The sequence below is a fragment of the Xylocopa sonorina genome, chromosome 9 (assembly GCF_050948175.1).
Source record: "Xylocopa sonorina isolate GNS202 chromosome 9, iyXylSono1_principal, whole genome shotgun sequence".
In the NCBI taxonomy this organism is placed as follows: Eukaryota; Metazoa; Arthropoda; class Insecta; order Hymenoptera; family Apidae; genus Xylocopa; species Xylocopa sonorina.
In genome coordinates, this window is record NC_135201.1 from 1,524,601 (window position 1) to 1,547,565 (window position 22,965).

Sequence of the window (22,965 nt, forward strand, 5' to 3'; positions counted from 1 at the left end):
GTAGATTACAATAATACCTATATGTTTTTATTAGATAAAAATACAATAAAATAGTTCTATGTATGTAGATATTTATTTTTATTTAAGTTTTATATAAAGCTATTTGAAGTGTAACACCAACACTAAGACAAAAATTTCCTCTTTAAATTCAAATATTAAAATCGTGGCACAGCTAAGATCACCTCGCAGCACGCTAAAGGACACACCAGAGGGGGAACAATGCAGTGGGAAAACGCAGCCCGTTACCTCATATTTCTTGCATATTACTTTCAATCCAATAGAACTTGTATCTGTATAAATGCCAATTTTAGTAAAACTATAGAACAAACATCTTCCCTCCAATTTCGATGGTATTTCGATATGTTGTAGAAAGTTAAAATGTTTAAACACATATAAGAAAATGTGTGACTATAACTGTGTTTGTGAAAGTAAACATATCAATATTGCTGGCTGATTACGTTATGGCTTATCCCTTGTTCGCAACAAGGTTTGAACGAGCTTAAAATCTTACATACAGTAACATATACGATATTGTAAGAAATGTTGTGTTGCATATAACGTAATCCAACATTCGCAACTACTAATTTCCTACGAAAAGGAGAACAAAGATGTACCTGTAAGAAATATCGGTACCGATGAAGACCATCTGCAAAAACGGTTGGTTCTAAGCAAGCGAACAAAATATACGCCTACAACTTATATAGCCATTCATTTCTTTCTAGTTTCTTAACTTCTTATATGACGGCCAACTAATGTTGACACATCAGCAGTTACAGACGTACACTCATATGCAGAATTTATTATAATATAATAGTGCTAGTCACTTTGTTATGAATGTTTTGAAAATTATATTTTCAGCAATCAGGGTAAACACCATAACCCTTGAAATTTTTGAAAAATAACCTTTTAATTGATATATCATGCATTTTTCATCTCATTTTAAGTACTACTGTGGTACTAAATTTAATTTGCACCTTATGTTAATAAAGCGATATATTGTAACTTTCAGCACACAATTTGTTTTAATAAATAATCATTTATAACCGATTTTATGTAATATACTCGATAAATAAGTTCAATGTATAATATTGAAAATTTTTTATTAATATAGAAAACTCTTAAACATTTAGAGGTGAAATTTTAGTTTTTGAAACTCTATTAATCGTCCAAATATCGGAACTTAATCCAATTTTCATTCCTTACCCAATCGCATTTGTTGTTTTAACATCGTTTAATACTTTCTGGAAACAAAGGAACGAAGATTTTTTATACAAAATTTTGTTTTGTTTATTTCATTACTGATCAATACAAGAGAAAAGCTAATGTAATTCAATATTTATTACGAACAGTCCTTTAATACGAGTAGAATTAATTTTGCTGTACTGTTAAATTCATAAAACTGGAATGATAAATCAATATGATAAAACAATGCAACAAGTATTACACATATACTACTACTATGCACACATTCTATTTTTTTAAAATTATAATACATTTAACTGTACAAATATAAAGTACAAATAATAATAATAATAATAATAATAATAAGTAGTAGTAGTAGTAGTAGTAATAGTGGTAGTGGTAGTGGTAGTGGTAGTAGTAGTAGTGGTAGTACTAGCAGTAGTAATAATAGTAGTAGTAGCAGTAGTAGTAGTAATAATAACATTAATAATAAAAGTAAAAGAGAGAAACAAAAATTATCACTTTGGTTATGAACAATTTTCATGATTCGCGCGCACAATACTTTAAAGAAAAGATTACAACTACAAATCACAATACATTTGGCCTGTACAATAGTAAAAAACTTTGAATCCAGCACTTTGTGTAAAAAAACTATTAATAATAAAATTGACAAATCGATGGGTTTTAAATTAAACTTACATAAATATTCAAACACATATTACTGAACTACTTCTAAAACTTAACTTTAGAATTAAATAATCATGTGTCTACCAAATTGGAGAAAATAGAATGGTTAGATAAAAATTTATTAATTTCAAATACTCTTATTTAAAATTCTTAAATTTTTGGAGACTGGAAGTAAGTTGTTTCATATCTCTAGACTATGCATATGGATCCCATAATGTAGAGGCATCAAATATTTACGTATAATGTTATATACTATACGTTATGTGTTCATGGTGTATAACATAAAAAGGGAAGATTATATACCGCACTGAAAACAGTAAATGCTACCGTTTCTTTTTCATGCCTTTACGATACCCTTTACCAAACCACCCTGGATTTTTGGGAGTAATTCTTACCAACGTCTTTGTATCTTTTATTTGCTTACTTTCAGATCCCATTAAGGTAGAATTATCTATATCCCGTTGGTAATAGAGACAAACAAGCGAGCCTTCATTTTCCATACAAAAAATACAAGTTGGCTTAGGTTTTGGCATGTCCAAAGTCATATTTGGTACTTGAACAAATGGATAATAAAAAAGTGGTGTTAACTGAGGACACATGTACATTGGTGGGAATGGTAATCCCATAGATAAAAATGGTAATGCAGTAAAAAATGGTGCCGAATATGCAGATATCGGTTCGGTTACTTTTTTAGGTGAAATACAATCTTTTTCTTTAATTTGTGATAGAATATCTTCGTGAAAGTTATCACTGATTTGATTTAATTCATTATGAGTAACATCAGCTGGTTCTTCTAAGCAAGGTTGACTTGTTGTATGCTGTTCATTACTCCTAAGATGTAGAGCATGAAAAAAAATAGGATCTTTAGCACGATTATACTGTGGAATTTCCAATCCTAGGTGAGCCATAACCCTTTTCATAACTTCGTCGCACTTTCCATTTATTTTTAAAACTGCATTTTCATCTTTTGGAGTCCACTGTAAGTTTACAATATATAACGATGGACGCTTATGAATCGGCCTATCCATTTGCCATAACCATGGGTATTTCTTCAACACTTTTAAACTAGAACCTAAACATAATATGACATCTGCTTGTTTAGCTGCTCTTGTCGCGCCGTTCCAATTAATTGGCCAAGGAAGATTGCCTCTTTCACCAAAATGAACAATTGAATCTTGTAAAACAGAATTACATCTATGGCATAATCTTCCGGTACCATGAGAATACCGAGCTGTTTTCTCGGTAACATCAAATAATCTCCAATATTCCCTGTATGGTTTACACGCTCTACAAACTTCTAGATACATATTGCCATGAACTTCAGATAAAAGTGTACGAGGTATTCCACTACGTAAATGAAGTCCGTCACAATTCTGAGAAACTATATGCTTCAAAACTCTTGCCTTATATAAAGCGTAAAGTGCCATATGTGTTAACGTTGGTTCTGCTTGGCTAAGATCATGATTTCTGCAAATTAATGTAGTAAGCTTACTATTATTTAGTAGTAAGTAAATTAATGTTTAAAAAATGTGCTTATTTCACTTAACTATATTTCAATCAAATTACTTCAACTGTTATATTACCCAATGTCTTTCCCCTGCTGTAAACGAGTCCATACACCATTTGTTCCTCTGTAATCAGGGATAGAAGCAGCTGTACTGATACCAGCACCAGTATAAATAGCAAGCGATGTTGCTCTGCTAATTGCTGCAGCTAATCTTATACATTTTTCCTCTAAAATTTCTGGTGCATCTTCCACTTCTTCTAATCTTGCTTTTACTCTATGTCTTTTCTCTTGTCTAACAGATTAATATAGTAATGGTAGTAGTAACGATAATAAAATTCACAAAAGCGCATAAATCATATTACCGCGCATAAAAAACAGAAGAAATAATATAACTTTATACACAATATACACACAACAATCAATGATTTTTCAAAATGGCTATACCTTAAATTAACCTCTTTTACTACATCACTACAAGATACAAGTATTCCAGTTTCTTCTGCAGTTCGGTCTATTTCAGATTTTTGTAGAATTGCTGCTACCTAAAAAGTACAAAAATGTATAACACTATCATAATCGTCTGTAAAGATAATGCCGGGAAATACATCAAAGGTTTCAATATATCAAACTTACTGTCTATTAATTATAATTAAATATAGAATACACATTAAGAATTGTGTACATACTTTTTTAAAAGTTGCTACTCGCTCGTCTTTAACTTTAAAAGCTTTAAGAGTTGCAGAACGTCTCCTTGACACAAACTTTTCATTACCAGCCTCCTCCATCTTTAATCAAAACGACTAACACAGAGCATTCATTCTATGTCGACTATCTAAAACGATCGAAATAACATGATTTATTGAAACTGACATCTCGTCAACACAATATCTACATTTTCTATTTACACTATAACATTAAATTCTTTATCTATATCTTTTAAATATAACCAGACTATTATAAATTCTTCCAATTCTATGTTTACGTATAATACTATATCTACATATGTATATTGCATATTAATTATAGGGTGTTCAAAGTAAACCGTGTAAACAATATTTATCAAAACAATATTTTTTATCATAAAAGACCTTACTCAACAAGTCATCGATAGGTTAAAAACTCAACCATTTTTCAGACGTAAAGATTATCTCTACGTGTTATAGCGTCACATGCTTGTTTTACAACTAATCCCTTGACATTAACAGATATTTCATGTGTTCCGTTACAAAATTTTTCTACATGACCGCTCTCCATTTCAATCATCCACGCTTTTTATCTTTATACAAAGTCGCAGACTTGTAAAATTTTACAAACTTGTGTCAAATTATTTCAAAACACGCTAGATTCAGTTACGTAATTCTTTTAACTTATTTGTTATATATATATACAAAGTATACGTAGAAATTTTATGAAAAACACTAAGGTAAACATCATATGCGACCTGTACAGGCTAATAAGCTAACAATCCTCATGCTAACATAAAAAAAAGTTTCTACCCCGAAAACAGTTGAGCTTTCAACCTATGTTTACTGATTTTTTTACTAAATATGGCGTATCCCATGCATGCACATATATGCTATATAAATTACTGAATGGTTTCTCTTGTCAAACTCGAGATAACGTACAGTGCAACGAGAGTTAGAGTTAGAGATTTATATTCCAGAGGTAATGATATTTTTTTTATTATACAATACGTTATCGATTAATTTTTATTGCACACTCCTCGGAGTATCAGTATACCTACATATATAGTACACATAATATATGCCCTTTGGTTATATATTCCCATATGTGTGTGTGTGTGTGTGTGTGTGTGCGTGTATGTGTAAGTAACTATTATTTACACTCTATACTATTATTACATTAAAAAACGAAAGTATACAATTATTTATAACATTGATTGAATACATTTTGCTTAATATAATGTTTTATCGATAATATATTTGTTGTTACAGTTACTTCAAGCTAATTATAATTTTTACAGAGAGGAAGAGAAAGATAGTGTTAGAATTAGGTTCAGGTACCGCTCTTCCTGGAATTTTAGCTAGTAAATATGGAGATATTGTAATTTTAAGCGATTCTGCTAGCTTTCCTAGAAGTTTGCAGCGTGTGCACATAAGAAGTTGTGAGTTAAATGGTATTTCGTCTCAAGTTCAAATTGTTGGTATTACATGGGGATTATTTTTGTCTAAATTTATTTTCAATCAGTCCATTAGATTTAATTCTTGGCTCTGATTGTTTTTATGAACTTACGTTATTCAAAGATATAGTTGTTACTGTAGCACTCTCATTAGAAAGAAAGATTCTGATATAAATATACAAGAGTTAATGCAAGATCATATAATTCATTTATTAAGTAGATAGCGCTTACAGTGAATGTAGATTTTGACCAAAATAGTTATTTTTATTGGGTAAATGATTGCCAAGGTAACATTACACTTAAACTCACATTACAATAAGTATAACATAGCTATTGTAAAATATCCTGGAAGAATGAATGTGAAGTGTTTTTTAAGGCATACTGTGCTCTAGTTAATCATGGACAGGATTCGATAGTTAGATACATGTTTGAAAATAGGAAGAGAACAGGATTATGAAATTGTCAGAACGGACAAAGTGCTCGGACTGGATTACCATTGTATTATCCAGCGCTTGACACACCTAATGCGACTCTGAATTGTGCACTGAATTGCCATGGATAGCGCAATGTCCTGGAATGAACAAGGGAGATGTTATGGATGCACTCCTTTCATCTATAAACCTGACCTGCAGTATTTGCTAGATCGCATATTTCTAAGTCAGGAGTAAATAAGGTCCGTACTGTATGGACTTATCCACTGCTTGCGATATGTCTGAAGGCTCGATTTGCTGTTCCTATCACTAGTCTGCTGAAGAAGCAAGAAATCTTACTCGAGTCTGTTTATGGTATGGAAATGATGAAGGCGGGAGTATATGGTCTAGTTGAATTGAAAAGCCACCCGAGCGACTTATTTTAATCCATGTATGTGCAAATTCTTTAGTATCAATTACTCAGCCTTTGATAATTTGGTTCTTGCTTGAATGGTTAGAGATGTATTCTCTGTTATCGCTGAGAAAATCGATTTTTCAAAAAAGCAATACAGTGATTATATAGTTGAAGTCGACGAGGATGAAGAAAGATGCAAGTTCAAATGACTTGATTATTTTATTAATACTCCCATCAGGCATTCCTATGAAAGATGTTCCTATAAGAGCCATGGAATACCACCAGGTTCTATGTTTACCAACATTATTGGAACTTGTGTTAACTATGTTATTAATATATTACTGTGTGATTGCGTTTTGGATACTATGCCCATATATTCACTATTCTTTGGAGATGATAGCCATATATGCATGGTGGAAAAGGTCATTGTTGATTTGGATGCCTTGGCCGTGACAGTGTATAATATATTTGGAATGATCATAAATTCGAAGAAGAGTATAGCAACACAGAACGTAAGGAACAATCATTTCCTGGGATACTTTAATAATTATGGATCTGCGGTTAAGGACCCAGCTGATTTAGCGACATCTATAATATATCCCCAATATGAAAAAGACGGTTGGGTTTATTGCATTAATCGATCACTGAGATGTTTCCTCGCCTCAGCTAGAGATAGTAGAGATATATTCCTCTGTGCTTAGGCTGTTTGGAATTATGCATCACATAATGAATGGATGTATAATTCATTATCGACATGATTATTTCCATGATATTACCCTGTCTATCCTCTTGCCTAGTTCAATGAATACACCGAAATGCCTTATTTCTTTTAAAACTAATAGCTTGTTAATTATAATTAATAAAACATCGATTAAATTTGAAGTAGGTTTTTTTTAACAATAAAACAAATAGAGTATTTCAAGTAAAAACGCTAATATTAAAGTATACCTAAATACACAGAATGCTACATCAGTGAATATAATTAATTAAATGGTGACATACTACATTTTTTTTGTTCATTTAACAACTATTATGCATATGGTATCAATGAAATAGATGGATAAGTTTTTGTACTGTATTTTGCTCTTTATATATGGATATATAGAGATAAACTAAGTATGAAAATTCATTTATTTTCAAAATATAGATATTTTTTTGAGCATACAATAGAGGAATTTTATATAAGAATGTTTAAAACTTATTTAAAGAAATTGCTGATAACTAATTTTCTTCTATGGTAATACATGTTTCGCATCAATGTTCCAACGATTATCGAATAGATTTAAAAATTCTTGATATCTTACAACGATGTTTTCATGCTATCAATAGTATGTTTAAAAACAAGTGTCTATATTTTAGGAAGGAAAAGTTTTTGGTTCTATTCTCTTAACACGCTGTATTTTTTTTTTTATATTAAATATTTAGCATTTAGTACATAATAATAAGTGAAATATATGGAATATATTCAATCATTTTAATCAAATAATGCAATTAATATGTGATAAAATATCTTTGTATTACCATTATTTTATATTGTTTATATAAATATACTAACAGCATAAAAAGGAATCAGTTAAGTTATATTATATATAGTTTAAATAGATTTTCCAAGTGGCCGGTACAAAGTCTGTTGTACCGACACATATGTAAAAATATGATTTCCAACGTTTAAATTTCAGAACATCAGCTCGCTACGGATAGCCGAAATGGATACGAATTTCTATCGAGATTTTGCAGAAATCTGCAACAAATGATTATTTTCATATTTAACTGTATAATTATAAGGCAAGCAAGAATAATAAAAAAATCTTTAATTTACTTATATAGTGAATACTGTAATGTATATTATTTACACGTAATAAGTACTACCTGCTCAATTATAGTTTTAGCATGTCTCTTCCCGCCGTTTCGAAATTTAAATATTGTCTATACAATATATATATATGTATATATGTGTACGTTTGTATTTTTTTCTACCGTAGTGTCAATCGACAACTCTGGACAAAATAGTGATTATATTTCCGACTTTAATTTTATTTGTAGACAATGACAATTTCGAGTTTATAATATTTCCATATATATTTCAAACTTAACAATTAAAGTCAGAATGAATAAATACTAGCGCAGTGGGTTTGATAATTACTATTGTCATGCCAGGTTTAGAAGAAAGTATTTCACGCGATACCAGTCCACCTACCCACAGCCTAATGTCCGATGGAATCGGCTCTGAGCAAGTAAAAAAATTCTTGTTTACCTCTTGTAAAACTCAAGATAACGTACAGTGCAACGAAAGTTTAGAGATTTATATTCCAGAGGTAATGACATTATTTTTATTAAACAATACGTTATCGATTAATTTTTATTGCATACTCCTCGGAACACCAGTATATCTACATATATAGTACACATTATGTAAGCCCTTTGGTTATGCATTCCTACATACTTGTGTGTGTATGTAAATATTGTTTACACTCCATACTATTATTACATTACACTATATACTTAAACTGAATATTTGTATTAATTTAAAATTAAAATTTATTACTCAACTAATCCTCTAGCATATATAATTAAAAAACGAAAGTATAGAATTATTTATAACGTTCATTTCACTCGATCTACCGTTTTATTGATAATATATTTGTTGTTGTTACAGCTACTTCAAGCTAATTATAGTTTTTATACATGGCCTTCTGCACCTGTATTGGCTTGGTTTCTTTGGGAACATAAAGAGGAACTTATTGGAAAGAGAGTGTTAGAGTTAGGTTCAGGTACCGCTCTCCCTGGAATTTTAGCTAGTAAATGTGGAGCTATTGTAACTTTAAGCGATTCTGCTAGTTTTCCTAGAAGTTTGCAGCACATAAGAAGAAGTTGTGAGTTAAATGGTATTTCGTCTCAAGTTCAAATTGTTGGTATTACATGGGGATTATTTTTGTCTAGTTTATTTTCAATCGGTCCATTAGATTTAATTCTTGGCTCTGATTGTTTTTATGAACCTACGTTATTCGAAGATATAGTTGTTACCGTAGCATTCTTATTAGAAAGAAATCCAAATGCAAAATTCCTATGTACTTATCAAGAAAGAAGCGCAGATTGGTCTATAGAACATCTGTTAAATAAATGGAATCTTACCTGTACCCATGTATCGTTGGCTGGACTTGGTACAGATTCTGATATAAACGTACACGAGTTAATGCAAGATCATACAATTCATTTATTAAGTATACAACGTGTGCAGTGAACAATCATTTGTCATGTCTATTCGATATTTAATTTCTATACGCAATATCCCATGGACTGTCTCTCATTCGGAGCTTGAAAACTACTTTTCTTTGTTTGGTGTGATAAAGTGTGCAAAAGTGATATTTGATGATTATGGCTTAAGCACTGGTTATGGATTCGTAGAATTTTATGATAAATTTGCAATGAACAAAGCGCTTTGTGCGGCTCATATTTTGGAGGAAGAGAAATTATTTGTTGTAAAAGGTGTTAAATACTTAGAAAAAGAAGGCGTTGATCATTTTTTAAAAAAATATATCAAACATTTTAAAGACATTGTAGAAGATAATCATATTAATAAAAATTATATGGAAGACAAATATATTCAGAAGCAATATAGAAACGTTAATACGGACAATCAAGTTTCATATGAGGATTATAATAATAAGGATGTATCATTTCTTATTAATCAATTATTGAAACATAAGTAGACATAGAGATAAACATACCTACTAAGATATCATCAACCAAAATGAGTCTTGAAAAGACATTCATCAAAGCTGCGCATTATTTGCAGTTATTGGCAGCTGAATTAAGTTCTACAGAACTTTTGAAATTCTATGCTTTATATAAACAGGCTACAATCGGACCTTGTAACATTTCTAAACCTAATTGGTATCAAATGCAAGCAAGACAAAAGTGGGAGGCATGGAAAAGTCTTAATGATATGAGCTGCAACGATGCCATGAATAATTATATACAAGAATTAACTAAACTTAATCCAAATTGGGAAGAAGATGTACAATCCGAGTCCAGTGGTAGTTGGGTTGCTATTAGTCGGTTGATAAATATGGAAGAGGAAATACATGATACAGATAAAACTTTTTTAGATTGGGTAAAAGATGGACACGAAGAGAAAGTACAAGAGTTATTAAGTAAAGAACCGAAACTTGTAAATGTTACAGATAGCGAAGGTCTATTACCTATACACTGGGCTGCAGATCGAGGCCACTTAAAGATAATAAAACAATTAATTGAAAAAGGAACGAATGTAAATTCACAGGATGACGATGGACAAACACCACTGCATTATGCAGCATCGTGTGGACACATTGATGTTGTAAAATATTTACTTTCTATTGGAGCTCAATCTATAAAAGATAATAATGGTATGATACCCAAAGACATTGCTGATAAACATTTAAGAGGTATATTATGATTAAATGTATGATATATAGTATTATATGTTCAAATATCATGTAAACATATTAGCTAATGTAAATGTTAATAAATTGAATTACTGATTTTTTCATGGCATTTTAGATCAAAGTTCCACTATTTCATTGTACAAATATTGTCTTTATTTATTTATTTATTAATTTATTTATTTATTATATACAAATAAATCCTATATTAATTTTCATTACATTCACAGCCTAAGCATTCTTCTTTAGGTAAACTCATGATTTGTCTTGGAATCAACTTTTTAGATTTTTTACAACAGAAGTATTAATCATAAAACTAAAATAGTAATAATACTACGATATTAATGAAGTACTCGAACATTTGTATATTTAATTTACAAAAGCCTTTTTAAAATTGAGTTATAAATTGTGCAAAAGATTTGTAACCTTCTTCATTAACAAAAGAGATATTTCAAGCGTTGAAATAGTCACTCTCTAGAATAAATAGAAAATAATTTTTCATCAGCCATTTTTTATGCTAATTTATGTACCTTCTCTCTCTCTCTCTCTCTCTCCCTCTCTCTCTCTCTCTCTCTCTCTCTCTCTCTCTTTTGTTAAGTTAAGGCATACATTTTTACAAAAATTGTATATATATAACATCAGAAAAATTATTGATGATTTGTAGTTTGTGTCAACAAAAATTTACTAGATCTGTTACTGATCTGTTCCTTTTATTATTTATCATTATTATATTTTTTTACTTAGTTAAAGCAACAATATTTTAATAATACAAATTTCGTTTTTACTTATCTAGTAAATTCGATAACAAAATATAATTAATATTTAATAATTTTACAATATATTCCAACACCATACATATGTTAGAATAGAGAATAAGAAAATGTTACTATGAGAAAGAAATTGCTTAATAAATTTTCTTTCTAATTATATATTTATATAATTTTTATTCATATAAATTCTGTTCTGTCTGCGTTTTTATTAAGTGAAATACCTTTTTTTCATAAAATACTTGTTTATCGAAATATATAATAAGTAAAAATATATAACATACTTAAAATAAAAATATTAATATTATTATTGTACAATGGAAACCATTGTTTTTTACAGAGAAATACTCAACTTGTACAATAAATAAATGCACGTTCAAATTTTCATTTTATTTATATCAAATAATAAATATAATAATCTTAAGAAAAAAGAAAGAAAGTGCAAGGATGTAAATCTTTCATTTTTCATACTTAGATTATTTTCACTGTGTAAATCTAGCATTCTCATTTAATCCATTATTTACCATCTAACTTTTAACTATATTAAATAAAACTTAACTTTTTCGACAATTAATTTTAGTAAGTCTTTTCATTTCCTTACGATTGTCTCAATTGTACGCATTATTTTTTGTGAATGGAAGAAAACTCACAGATATTTAAATTTCTTATGTAAAAACAGATTAAAGAATTAGTTGATGGTAAATAGTGTGTTATATCGTCACTTGGTTTATTATTTTTACAATTTAGATGTATTAGAATACTGACAATTATTTAAACAGAAACAAAAGGACTAAAGATTAGGATAGTTAAGCTATCTTTTTTTAAACTTCTTTACCTATAAAGTAATTTATCTTTAACAATGCTATCAGTATAAGAAGAATATGCTAAATTGTAATTTCAATATGCAGGTGATTTCATACATATAAGATTAATTTTGTTTTCTATTAGGCATATACTTGTATAAACAAGGAGAAATTCTTTTCTATGAAATTATGTATTATTATATACAGTAATATAATGCATTATTATATATAAATATTTATCGATGCATGTATACATTTATAGAAAGAATATTTCATTCAGTTTGCTCCAGTTTGAAGAGTTCCAATAATTAAAATTATATTTATCAAACATTGAAAATCATAATAAAAGTATTGCATTAGTAAATAGAGGTAAAACAATCTCTTTTATATATTATAGCTAATGTATAAAAAGAAATATAAAATACCATAAACTAATTGTAATAAACATTATTTTTATTTGACAAGCTAAATAATTGAAGATTTTAGAACTTTTGGTAACAATAAATTCTATATTATCACAGTATTATTTAGTCATTAAATACTCATTAAAGGCTCGCAATTTGGGATTAATCACAAGCTACTATCTGACAATGAAATATCTATGTACATGTTTGTACTTGTTAACAATTTTAAGTTTAGCAACTGCCATATAGAACAGTGAGCGAAAAGAATAACTATATAAAAACCTCGTATTCCTTTCATTTTTTGTTTTTTGTTAATGGAAATTTTATTTTTATATTAGTAATATTCGTTTTATTAAAATCAGACCATACATGACATAATTTGTATCATTTGATGTCATATCAATTAATAAAGTGAATTTTTTGCCATTAATTTTTTGGCAATAGTTTCATTTAGAAGAAGAGTTACTCCTTTTTTCAAACGGAACAAACCTTTTCCTATTTGGATAATTATTATTAAATATTGTACATCTGTAATAATATAAATGTTCATGAAGTTGTTACACAGTCATTATTTGTATATGAGGATAATTTTTTCTATGCAAATAACCATCATTTGGCATTAGATTTTAAGACACTTTTAAAAAAACTTCTGTTGTACTTGGATTACAAATTCACTTTGTTATACTTTTAATTTTGCCTAACAGAAATTTTACGCTATTGGCATAACTGTTTATCTAGTTAAATGTGCGAGTGATTTTCATTTCAACATGAAAGGTCAAAATGGACAGAAAAAGGTAAATGGATAAAGATAGTCTAATATCTATTTTTAATTTCTAATTATCTTTTGACGTCTTTTTAAAGTTTATCCTAAATAAAGTATTCTTCTCTATAAGTCTTCAACTTTGTGGGATATTAAATGATATCTTAAAGAAATTTTATAATAATTTGTTTGATTCCATCAGGTTCCTTTAGCTTACACTTGAAAAGTTTACTCAATTTTAAGTTACATAATTTTCAGAAACTATCCAAATACAATATAAAAGATAGCAATCCATTTAACACGTTAAACACCAGATCTGTTTTGTCTGGCTTTTCGTTTCTTTTCATCGCTAGATCAAACTTGATAGAAATCCGTTCAGATTATAAATACTTTAAAAATGCTTTACTTACTTAAAATCCATTAAAATTGTTTGGTAAGGGATACTTAGGTACATTCATAATACGATCCTAAAATTAGTTAATAATATTACATATTTAATATAGTGTCAATCACTGTGACTGACACTGACGTAACGTTTAATGTGTTAAGAAAAGATTGGCTGTTCTCCTCGCCTCTGAAAGGCTCTCCCTAAATGATTAATGGCGAAAATTTGTATGAGCTTTCTCGCTCTGTTTAATTTAAAAGAAAAATTACTTGTATACCTGCGGTAGTTTTAGGGAAAAACAACTTATAGCACATTATATGGGATACTTTGTACAACTAACTTATGATACAACGCACAATATCATGTGTGGTCCTATTTCAATAAGAAATGTTTATCACCAGTATGTAAATAAAATTTTGATTGACAAAAGTCAAAAATATCGATTGAATTTAAGAAAGAGAGAGAGAGAGAGAGAGAGAGAGAGAGAGAGAGAGAGAGAGAGAGAGAGAGAGAGAGACCCTGCCCGTATGCAGAAGGTCTTGAGTACATTGACGGGCCTGTAACAAGTATTTATTGTATTTTCGAAAAGCAAACACAAATGTTACTTATTTATTTACATTAAAGTTAATTAATCTTGCTTCCGAGGTCCAAACTCATTCATTTCAACAACTTAAAGCTAATTTAAAAAGTCCACCTTTTATCTTGTTATCGTTTTCTAGCATAAGTAAACACCTCATTAAATGCATCACAATCTAGCACACACTCTGCACAGATAACAAATCGAGATCTTGGGAGAACAATGCCAATTATGTTTCACTGTGTATTAGGTGCTGATAACTGTACCGAAATTGTTTCGACTTGTGTGCTTCAAAATATATCGGTTTAGAGAGATCAAACGTTAAATTCCGTAACAATTATAAACATTGATTTTCGAAAATATATTAGAATTAAATATGACAACTATATATATATATATATATGTTTTTTGTTGTTGAATTACTCATAATATATAATATAACCATAAAGACTTAAAAATGTTTAATGTTAAAATTGCAAATTTGTTTCTTGCTTTCACTACTTTCATAAATAGTAATTCCAAAAGTCATTCTTTTAAAGGAAAACGTATTTTCTTCAAAACTTGAAAAAAAGTTCAAACGAAATTTTCTTCATCAAATGTACTACTAATACTTGAATAATATTTAAAAATTAAAATTTTTAATTACATAAGATCCGCCCCCCCCCCCCTTTCTTTGAAAGAAGAAAAGCGATTTTATCTGTCGAAAGTTTCTCCCTACACAGTTCCACACGTATCATCTTGTAAGAAATATAACTTCATTTTGAAAAATATTAATGATTTTTATAAAGTTTCCTTATATAATATAAATCTAATTTAATGCAGTCTAGTCTAGAGATTGGTACTCTCTTGTTCCAATTTCATTCGTGCAGTGGGTGGAGGTGGTGGTGGCGGTTGTGGCCGTGGAGGCCTCTGATGAAATCTTGGAGATGCCGGAACAGGTTGTTGCGGTGATTTAACGACTACTACCGTCTCAGTCTGTGTTTGTACATCAATAATATTCCCTTCTGATCTGGTTCGCACGTGAGCTTTTGTTTGTTGCGGAGCATTTAACTTGGCTGGTTTTTCTGGTCGTTCACCGTATGCCAAGGACATAGACGAAGGACGACTACCTACACTGGGGCTTCTCTGTAAGTTCGAAGCCGCGTTGCCATTGTTGTTGCCCGACGTGCAGAACACATTGCCATTTCCACGCACTTGTATTATACTGACCTGTTGTTTGTCCACTGAATATACATGAGCTCTTTCCAAAGTTAAAGGCTATAGGTTATTAAAAAGGAAAAAGATATTAATAGCTCTGAAAAATCATTGTGCAATTTGACATTTGAAATGAAAATAATTATTAAACACGTTTATGCTTCACTTCATTTATAGCTTACGTTATTGTATTTCAAAATGCAATATCCAGGCAGTGATATTTGTCGAGTCCACTGGCAGTAACTACATTTATTTTAAAGAATTATCTTACATATAATACTGAAAATGAATATAATATTTAAAAACTCTTAATACTCACCCCTGGTTCAGTGTCTACGTTTTCATTACATTGGCGTGGTTGTTGTTTGACGAGACTCGAAGGTCGGACTAATCCAGCTGGTCGTTCTGGTATGGCTGGTTTACTACTCTTATCAAGGGTGCTTGTACACGTTGAATTATTATTATCTGGCTTCTTGCGTAATTCAACGTTTTCTTCTTTAAAAGAAATGTATCAAACACACATTAAATGTCTCACAAACACTAGCTTTTGTTTAGTAAATAAAAAATTATAAAAACTGTTTACCTGTGTTATGCACTATATGGGTTATACTTCTTGGTGCAGCCACTGGTCTACGTCTTTCCAATGTAGAGGCATGTGGTCTTTCTGTTGGCACTACTTTTACTCTAGATGTAGCAATTTCTAGATTTTCGAGTTCTGTAACAGATTTGCTGATTGATGCATTTTCTATAGCGTGTCTTTCAAAAGCAACAGGAGCATTTAGTTTTCTTTCATGTTTTTGGATTTCTTGATTAACAGTTTCCATTTCTAAGTTTACATTACACAGGTCTTCTTGTACTTCACCAATACATTCTGAACTGTTAACAAATGGAGAATCCACAATTACATTTATCTCAATGTTTTGTTGCTTAATTTCTGTATCTGCATGTCCATCTTGTTTTTCTGTATTATTGTCGTGTTTAATTATTGATTCAGCATTGGCCGTATCGTGTTTTTGAATTTTACACGTCATACGATTAAGAGTCGTCGAGCCTAAAGGTCTAGGCGGTTTGTCGGGTGTAGGTGGTGGTTTATCATCAGATTTTTTATCATGCTTGTCTGGGGTGGTGTTATTCGGTGGAGTTGGAGCTGGTTTATTTTTCCTACGGGCTGCAGGCTTCGGACTGCCTTGTGGGGGACTTTCACCGTGATCGCTGAGACTGCTATTGGAAATACAACGACGCATACTTGTACTCTGATTTTCTGAACCATTTATAATGCCAACTTCTAAATCACGATCAAAATCTATTTCACCAGGAAAAAACCAATCTGCATATGTAATCAATTGATCAACTATAAGACTAGAATTATTAGCAGTACTCATATTCATTCTGAAATAAAAATAATTTTTAATTTTTCATTAACGGAACATTATTATATAACAATTCACACACACACACGCACGCACACGCAACTCACTTTACTTATTTACATAAATTAATTATTTATCACTTCTAATTGTTATTTAGAAAGATAGATTCTTACACCATTGTATTTGCATCCTCTTGTGGACTCCATATTAAATTGGGTGCGATCACAATTGCAATATTTTGCGGTGACATTTTATTCATATCTTGATTTTTAGTGAGCACAGCTAAAAATTTGATTAGGAACCGTAAATTTTCTAAATTTGCTGGTGGTAATTTATGTAACACTTCCCAAAGTGCCCTCAACCTTATTTCATTCTGACTTATTTTTGCAGCTGCCATCCATTCAGGATACAATCTTCAAAATAAAATGAAAACAATGCGTTATATGGTTTTTCATCAATGAAGATAGCCAATAATATTTCTATATTTACTTGTAAGTTAGTAGAGGTTCGGGAAGCTCTCGTAAATAAGATTTTAATGCACCAGCAATCACATGAGGATCTTTATACTCTAAAGCAGTAGGTAATGTAAGGCAACACGCATCTAAACTTAATTTAATTCGTCGTGATTTCGATGCGGCCCCAGCTATTCTAAAAAGACCTTCTTCTTCCATACCTAATCGCAATAATGCGGATACGCACAATTGTATAGGTAATGCAATCTTTCTATTAGTTACTCTAAGATGTTCTTCCAGAGGATAACCATAAACTGGTTTCATTTCGTTATCATCTATAATTATAAAATAAAGTTGTATAAAACCTTCCGATAAGGTAAACATTCTTTTTTTATTAATTTATTGTTAGACTGTTATGAATAAAATTTATAAATTATCTTTATTATTCTTTTGTTTCATCCACTGTAATAATAAATATCACCTATTACAAAAGAAAAAAACTAATTTCGAAGTTACATTGAAAAAATAAATAAAAATCAGAATTTCAGTATGGATTTTTTAAATTTTTCTTAAGATATAGATAATGGGTTGCTAAATTCGATTGTTCATTTTAAAGGATTTTATCACACAGATAGGGGATCTTGCAATCTTCATTGCTAAATATCCAGAAAATTGAATATGTTATTGATTATTTTTATTGTATATCTTTTTATTTCTTATAGAGTTGCAAAATTTGTGAGCAAAGTACAGGGAATATATACCTTCAATGTTCCCTTTGCATAACTAATTTTATATTATATAATCAGTTAATTAATTCATTATTATCTTTATTCTGTGATGAATTCTACTTCTTTTTAAGTAATTTTTGTCTTAACTTTTTGCCCATATATAAACATTATTTCACATTATTTCATTACATCATTCGTTATTATTAGCTAAAATATATAATTAACAGCAAAGTGGAAGTTAAATATGTAAGTTAATGAATTGTTTAATTTTTATTCTTTGTATACCAATTTAATGTAATTAAACTTTTATGTAAAATAATAATAGTAGTTTGCTAAGAAAAGTTTAATCAAAATACTTACTAATGTAACTTTCTAATCCAGGAATAAGGTCTTCAAGACAGTGTAGCGCACTTTCGTGATAAGCTCTCTGAAGTTTTACATACTGTATAATAGTGTGTGCCAATTCAGTTTCGCGTGACATAAGTTGAAACATTTCTGCAGCTAGTTGATCTCTACATTGTTCAACTTTAGCCTCTGCTTCTTCCAGTTCTTCTCTTAAGTTATCTATTTTTGTTGCACCTGCACCTTTTCAATAAAAATATAATTATTATTTATAAGCTTGAATACAATTCATGCAGTATAGAATTTGTAAATCGGATTAAGATCTGCTCCTACTAGCACTATGTTTGATGGCTTGCTGATATCTTGCCCTCACACTGTCCATATCTAAGATTAATCGAGCTAAATTCTTTTTATGTCTTAATATATTTGGTACATCTGTATCTAAAATATGTTGAAGAGGTATTGCAACATATTGTTCAACTTTTGATTCATGTTCGATTGCTTCGTTCGCTAAATACATCTGAGCACGACCACATTCCAATAAAGTAAAACCCATCAGACCATCTTCAGGAGCGTTTTCCAACATTGTTTGCCCTAGTATATGTTCTGGACACTTTTTCTGGAAAGTAAGTATATAAGCTATATATATTAAAGGAATAAAAGAAAGATACAAATTTTCCATAATCTTTTTATATTTAAAGCATTACATTTAATACAATTATATAATACAAGTATTTACAGTTGTGCGCTCATTAATATATATTCAGGGTGTTTAATAAAAGTTCAAAAATAAAGTTCTCATATATATTTTATATTGAATAAGGAAGAGTTTTTAATTTTGTTATATTACCAATCGCTTTTCCTTAAGAGCAAGATCTTGCGTCGTGGCTTGATTCGGCGGACTGCCAAGTCTTTTGTTCAATCCGATGAGAGCCATTCTGATTTGTTCTACATGCTTGTCCGCAGCTTGTAAATCATCGGTGAGCACTTCTGTTTTGCCAGCTCTATAAATTTTTGATTTCAATTAGTATTAAGTAATAACTCTAAAATTGTCAGATTTGCAGGTTATTTTAGCTACTTTGATACTTTATTTATTTGGGAATGTTTAATATTTTATTTAGACGCTAACCAGCACAAAAATCAATATAAATAACAAATGAAATTTCATTCAAATTACAAACGATTACCTAGAAAATGTTTGATCGGCAAGCTGCTTCACTCTAAAGAATTGTTTCTTCATTTTTGATAAGCACCTAACGTTTATTACGTGTGTAAATGAAATTATATTTTAATTTACCAATTTATAATCACATGTCAATTGGTTAATTGTAATAATGTTCACGAGTACACATGTTTAATATACAATATACTTAATTATGCACACACGCACATACACACATATGTATATATGTGCACACACGCGCGCACACAAAGAAAAGAATTTAGGCAACAGAAAAAAATAAAGAGAGTACTTCTTCGTATCACTCCAGCAATTCGTCATAGTGTTTGTACAATGATCTCACACCCTCTACGAACGAATAGCACACTCTGATTAGTCTGTGCGATTCGTCTCCGATATCGATGAGTCTCTATTCTCAATAAATTATTCAAAATTCACCATTTGCTTTTCCAAATTTGTAAACGTGTCAAAATCTTGAAAATTTTAATCGTGGCATTTTATTTCCTCATTTACTGATTCACGCACATAACAAACAAACTGGATAGAGATTTTTCCATTATTCATGCTTTTTATACATGCTCTTTATCTATTTATATCAATCCTCTATGCTTTTCTCACTCTCTTTTTTTTATCACCTTTAGATATCTATTGCAATATTTTATCCTGAGAACGAACAACTTTTTACTGATCACACACGGCCATTTTTGTGTCTCAGTGGGATTTCGTTTAAAGCAAAAAATTGTTTCAAGAACGGTTACTTCCTATCTACTATGCTATCTTACTAAAGCTCCGAACAATTTTAACACGTTATTATTATTATTTATCTAATTAAATTCGTTCAATTCTTCCAATTATACAATTATCGTAATAATAATGAAATAGAAGTTGTAGCGCATTTATTATCACATATGTAGAATTACTTCTTTGAGTCTGGTGCTTCCTACGACCCTAAGTAAACGTAGCCGACCAATGACAAATAATACCACCAGACCCTATACGTAGAACCTATTGGATGACCCCGGGTATCCCTCTATCAGTTCAATTTAAAAAATTAAAAACAATCCAGACTCTGTCATATATTAATACTTTATTTATTAAAATGGCCTATTTCCACTCACTTTTTGCAAATACACCTATCTATCTAATAAGAAAGTATAGCAATAAAACTAAATTCAACTGATTCCCATTGGACAGCTGTCGGTCGATGTTTGATTAGTACCAAAGTATCTAGTTTTGCTAACGAGAATGCAATTCCTGCTCCATTATTTCGAATACATGGAATAATACAAAGAAGGAAAAGTCGTAAAAATGGTAATTGTTTACAGCAAGTATAGAATAAGTAAAATAGTATAGAATAAGTAAGAAGTCATTAAGAGAATTTAAAGAATACAATAGTTTTTTTTTACAACGCGTTTGAATTAGGTTCTTTTTATTTTATATCCATAAATAATGTAAACTAGAGATTTTTTAGCTACCATGTTTTCTGCAGATATAGGTCGAAGCGACATCTTTACTAATTTATACGACATCCCATATTATCTTCCATGTACGTCTCACCCAAGCATTCTGTTATGTCAAAGGAGTAGAATGACTTATGCCCCGCTTTTTCTTGTTCTACGCGAAGTGCTGCACCAAACCTTGCTTGGTTCTACTCTAGCATATATATATTGTACGCACCTTACCCTTACAGTGTGTTCTGTTTAAAGATACTTAAATATTTGGAAACATAGAAATGATACGAAAGGACTCGTATACATACATTTTTTAACATGTTGAGCTAATATTTTTTTATAAATGGCGAAACTTGAATTTTGTATTATGATATTGCCTAAATTTTAAGATGAAAGTGCCGAAAGTGTTGTAACAGATAGTTGAAATATTAAAAAGTTAGGTTTCGCACTGAACTTATCATTTAAATCAGGGGTGGGTACATAGAGCAGTACATGCAGTTTGCTGTAGGTTTTTTCTTGGCCCGTCAAGACAATCAGGAAGACCATCCTTGAACCAAGAATCTCACTCCTGATTTAAAAGAAATTTGTAGAAAAGTGTGATAAGGTACATTCGTCTCATTAAACTGATTTGAAAATTAAATCTGCTTACAGTTATAGAAGATATCTAATTAACACAAGATGTAAATAAATTGAATAAAATTGCCACTCTTTTATTTAATTTATATTTATTCACTTTTATGCTACAATTTAATACAAAGTTAACTAATGAATGCAATCATTTTGAAAGGTATGGCCCTCTGTTAGCTTCTGCTAGTCTTTCACAAAGTAGTTCCTGAATAAAAACAATTACCTACCCTTAATTTAAATGAATCTAAATAGAAGAATATCATAATTCTAACACATCTCCTTGATATTAAAACTAAGTCGTCAAGAAAAGCAATATTCTTGTCAATGTTTGAGAAAGTAATCCCTTTGGCTTTGCTTCTTCTTATACGAAGCAATACTCTAACAGTACAGTCTCAATACTCTTGACTTAAAAACAGTTATTAAACTGACTTAAATAGTTTACCTTTGTAATGATAGACTTGGACTAAGGTACATTAACAAACTAATTAAATTTTGATATCATCTCTACATTCAATATAATCGGCCAACTTTTTCTTTAACTTCTGTTCTTCAACTCCTAGTTCAACCTTCTCTTTAAAAACTCCTAATTATTCAACATCATAAAAATATTATCAATGTAAATGCAATATAGTAAAATTCTATAAACAATTAACCCTATTTTTAACATAAATATACTAATCATCTTTTTTCCTAATATGCAACAAAAAAGTCCATATAAACCTAGGTCCGATTTGCAAAAATGGCAGAGAAAATTGGAATTTTTGTTTTTTCAGAGAAACAGCAGTTTCACTTATATATATTATTGACTATATCTTTCAAACCATTAGTCCTACAAGAAAACGACAACCAATATTGAAAGAAAGCAATAAATTTTCTATTATAATAGTCACCATTTTACCCTGAAACTCGAAAACAGGTGAAGTTATAAAAAGTTTAAACTTATTTCAGGAAGCAAAATTTGCAAATTAATGAAATTTTCCCAGGCAACACAAGATAAGATGGTGGCGACACCATACCGGCACTGTAGCGACACTTCCGAGGAGTGTCAGCAGATCCGTAGTCATCTACGTCCGCACTTGTTAGCTAAAATGCCGGCACGCAGTGGCAGCACGTTCTAGTTACCAGCGTAGCACGCGTGCGAATCACACTGCGCCAGCACC

At 30.2% G+C, this 22,965-nt stretch overlaps 4 protein-coding genes across 9 annotated transcripts; 2 read left to right on the forward strand and 2 right to left on the reverse strand.

The window, feature by feature from the left end:
• Positions 1 to 1,722: 1,722 nt before the first annotated feature.
• Positions 1,723 to 4,267, reverse strand: Sirt7 (sirtuin 7). The gene is made up of 4 exons (XM_076901282.1): positions 4,063 to 4,267; positions 3,821 to 3,918; positions 3,453 to 3,668; positions 1,723 to 3,336 (listed from the first exon to the last, which is right to left on the reverse strand). Exons 1-4 carry the CDS (start codon positions 4,159 to 4,161, stop codon positions 2,193 to 2,195), a joined length of 1,557 nt encoding a protein of 518 aa, XP_076757397.1. The 5' UTR covers positions 4,162 to 4,267; the 3' UTR covers positions 1,723 to 2,192.
• A 4,062-nt stretch (positions 4,268 to 8,329) lies between these two features.
• LOC143427300 (histone-arginine methyltransferase METTL23) lies at positions 8,330 to 9,733 on the forward strand. 2 transcript variants are annotated; one of them, XM_076901285.1, is made up of 3 exons: positions 8,330 to 8,656; positions 8,998 to 9,226; positions 9,305 to 9,582. In XM_076901285.1, the coding sequence occupies exons 1-3, from the start codon at positions 8,492 to 8,494 to the stop codon at positions 9,580 to 9,582; spliced, it is 672 nt and encodes a 223-aa protein (XP_076757400.1). In that variant the 5' UTR covers positions 8,330 to 8,491. The 2 variants fall into 2 exon arrangements, with proteins under 2 accessions (XP_076757400.1, XP_076757399.1); XM_076901284.1 differs by having other exon boundaries at positions 8,332 to 8,656; positions 8,998 to 9,733.
• Positions 9,734 to 10,019: 286 nt separating this feature from the next.
• On the forward strand, positions 10,020 to 10,877 carry LOC143427301 (acyl-CoA-binding domain-containing protein 6). Its single transcript, XM_076901286.1, has one exon. It carries the CDS (start codon positions 10,093 to 10,095, stop codon positions 10,777 to 10,779), a length of 687 nt encoding a protein of 228 aa, XP_076757401.1. The 5' UTR covers positions 10,020 to 10,092; the 3' UTR covers positions 10,780 to 10,877.
• Positions 10,878 to 15,219: 4,342 nt separating this feature from the next.
• On the reverse strand, positions 15,220 to 20,291 carry LOC143427295 (rho GTPase-activating protein 44). 5 transcript variants are annotated; one of them, XM_076901275.1, is made up of 11 exons: positions 19,735 to 20,291; positions 19,398 to 19,551; positions 18,881 to 19,166; positions 18,566 to 18,790; positions 17,515 to 17,812; positions 17,199 to 17,438; positions 16,239 to 17,044; positions 15,975 to 16,150; positions 15,838 to 15,898; positions 15,671 to 15,718; positions 15,568 to 15,586 (listed from the first exon to the last, which is right to left on the reverse strand). In XM_076901275.1, the coding sequence occupies exons 1-9, from the start codon at positions 19,785 to 19,787 to the stop codon at positions 15,839 to 15,841; spliced, it is 2,298 nt and encodes a 765-aa protein (XP_076757390.1). In that variant the 5' UTR covers positions 19,788 to 20,291; the 3' UTR covers positions 15,568 to 15,586; positions 15,671 to 15,718; position 15,838. The 5 variants fall into 5 exon arrangements, with proteins under 5 accessions (XP_076757388.1, XP_076757387.1, XP_076757386.1 ...); XM_076901273.1 differs by lacking the exon at positions 15,838 to 15,898 and having other exon boundaries at positions 15,220 to 15,586; XM_076901272.1 differs by lacking the exon at positions 15,838 to 15,898 and having other exon boundaries at positions 15,220 to 15,718; positions 19,735 to 20,075; positions 20,166 to 20,272.
• Between the last annotated feature and the right edge of the window lie 2,674 nt (positions 20,292 to 22,965).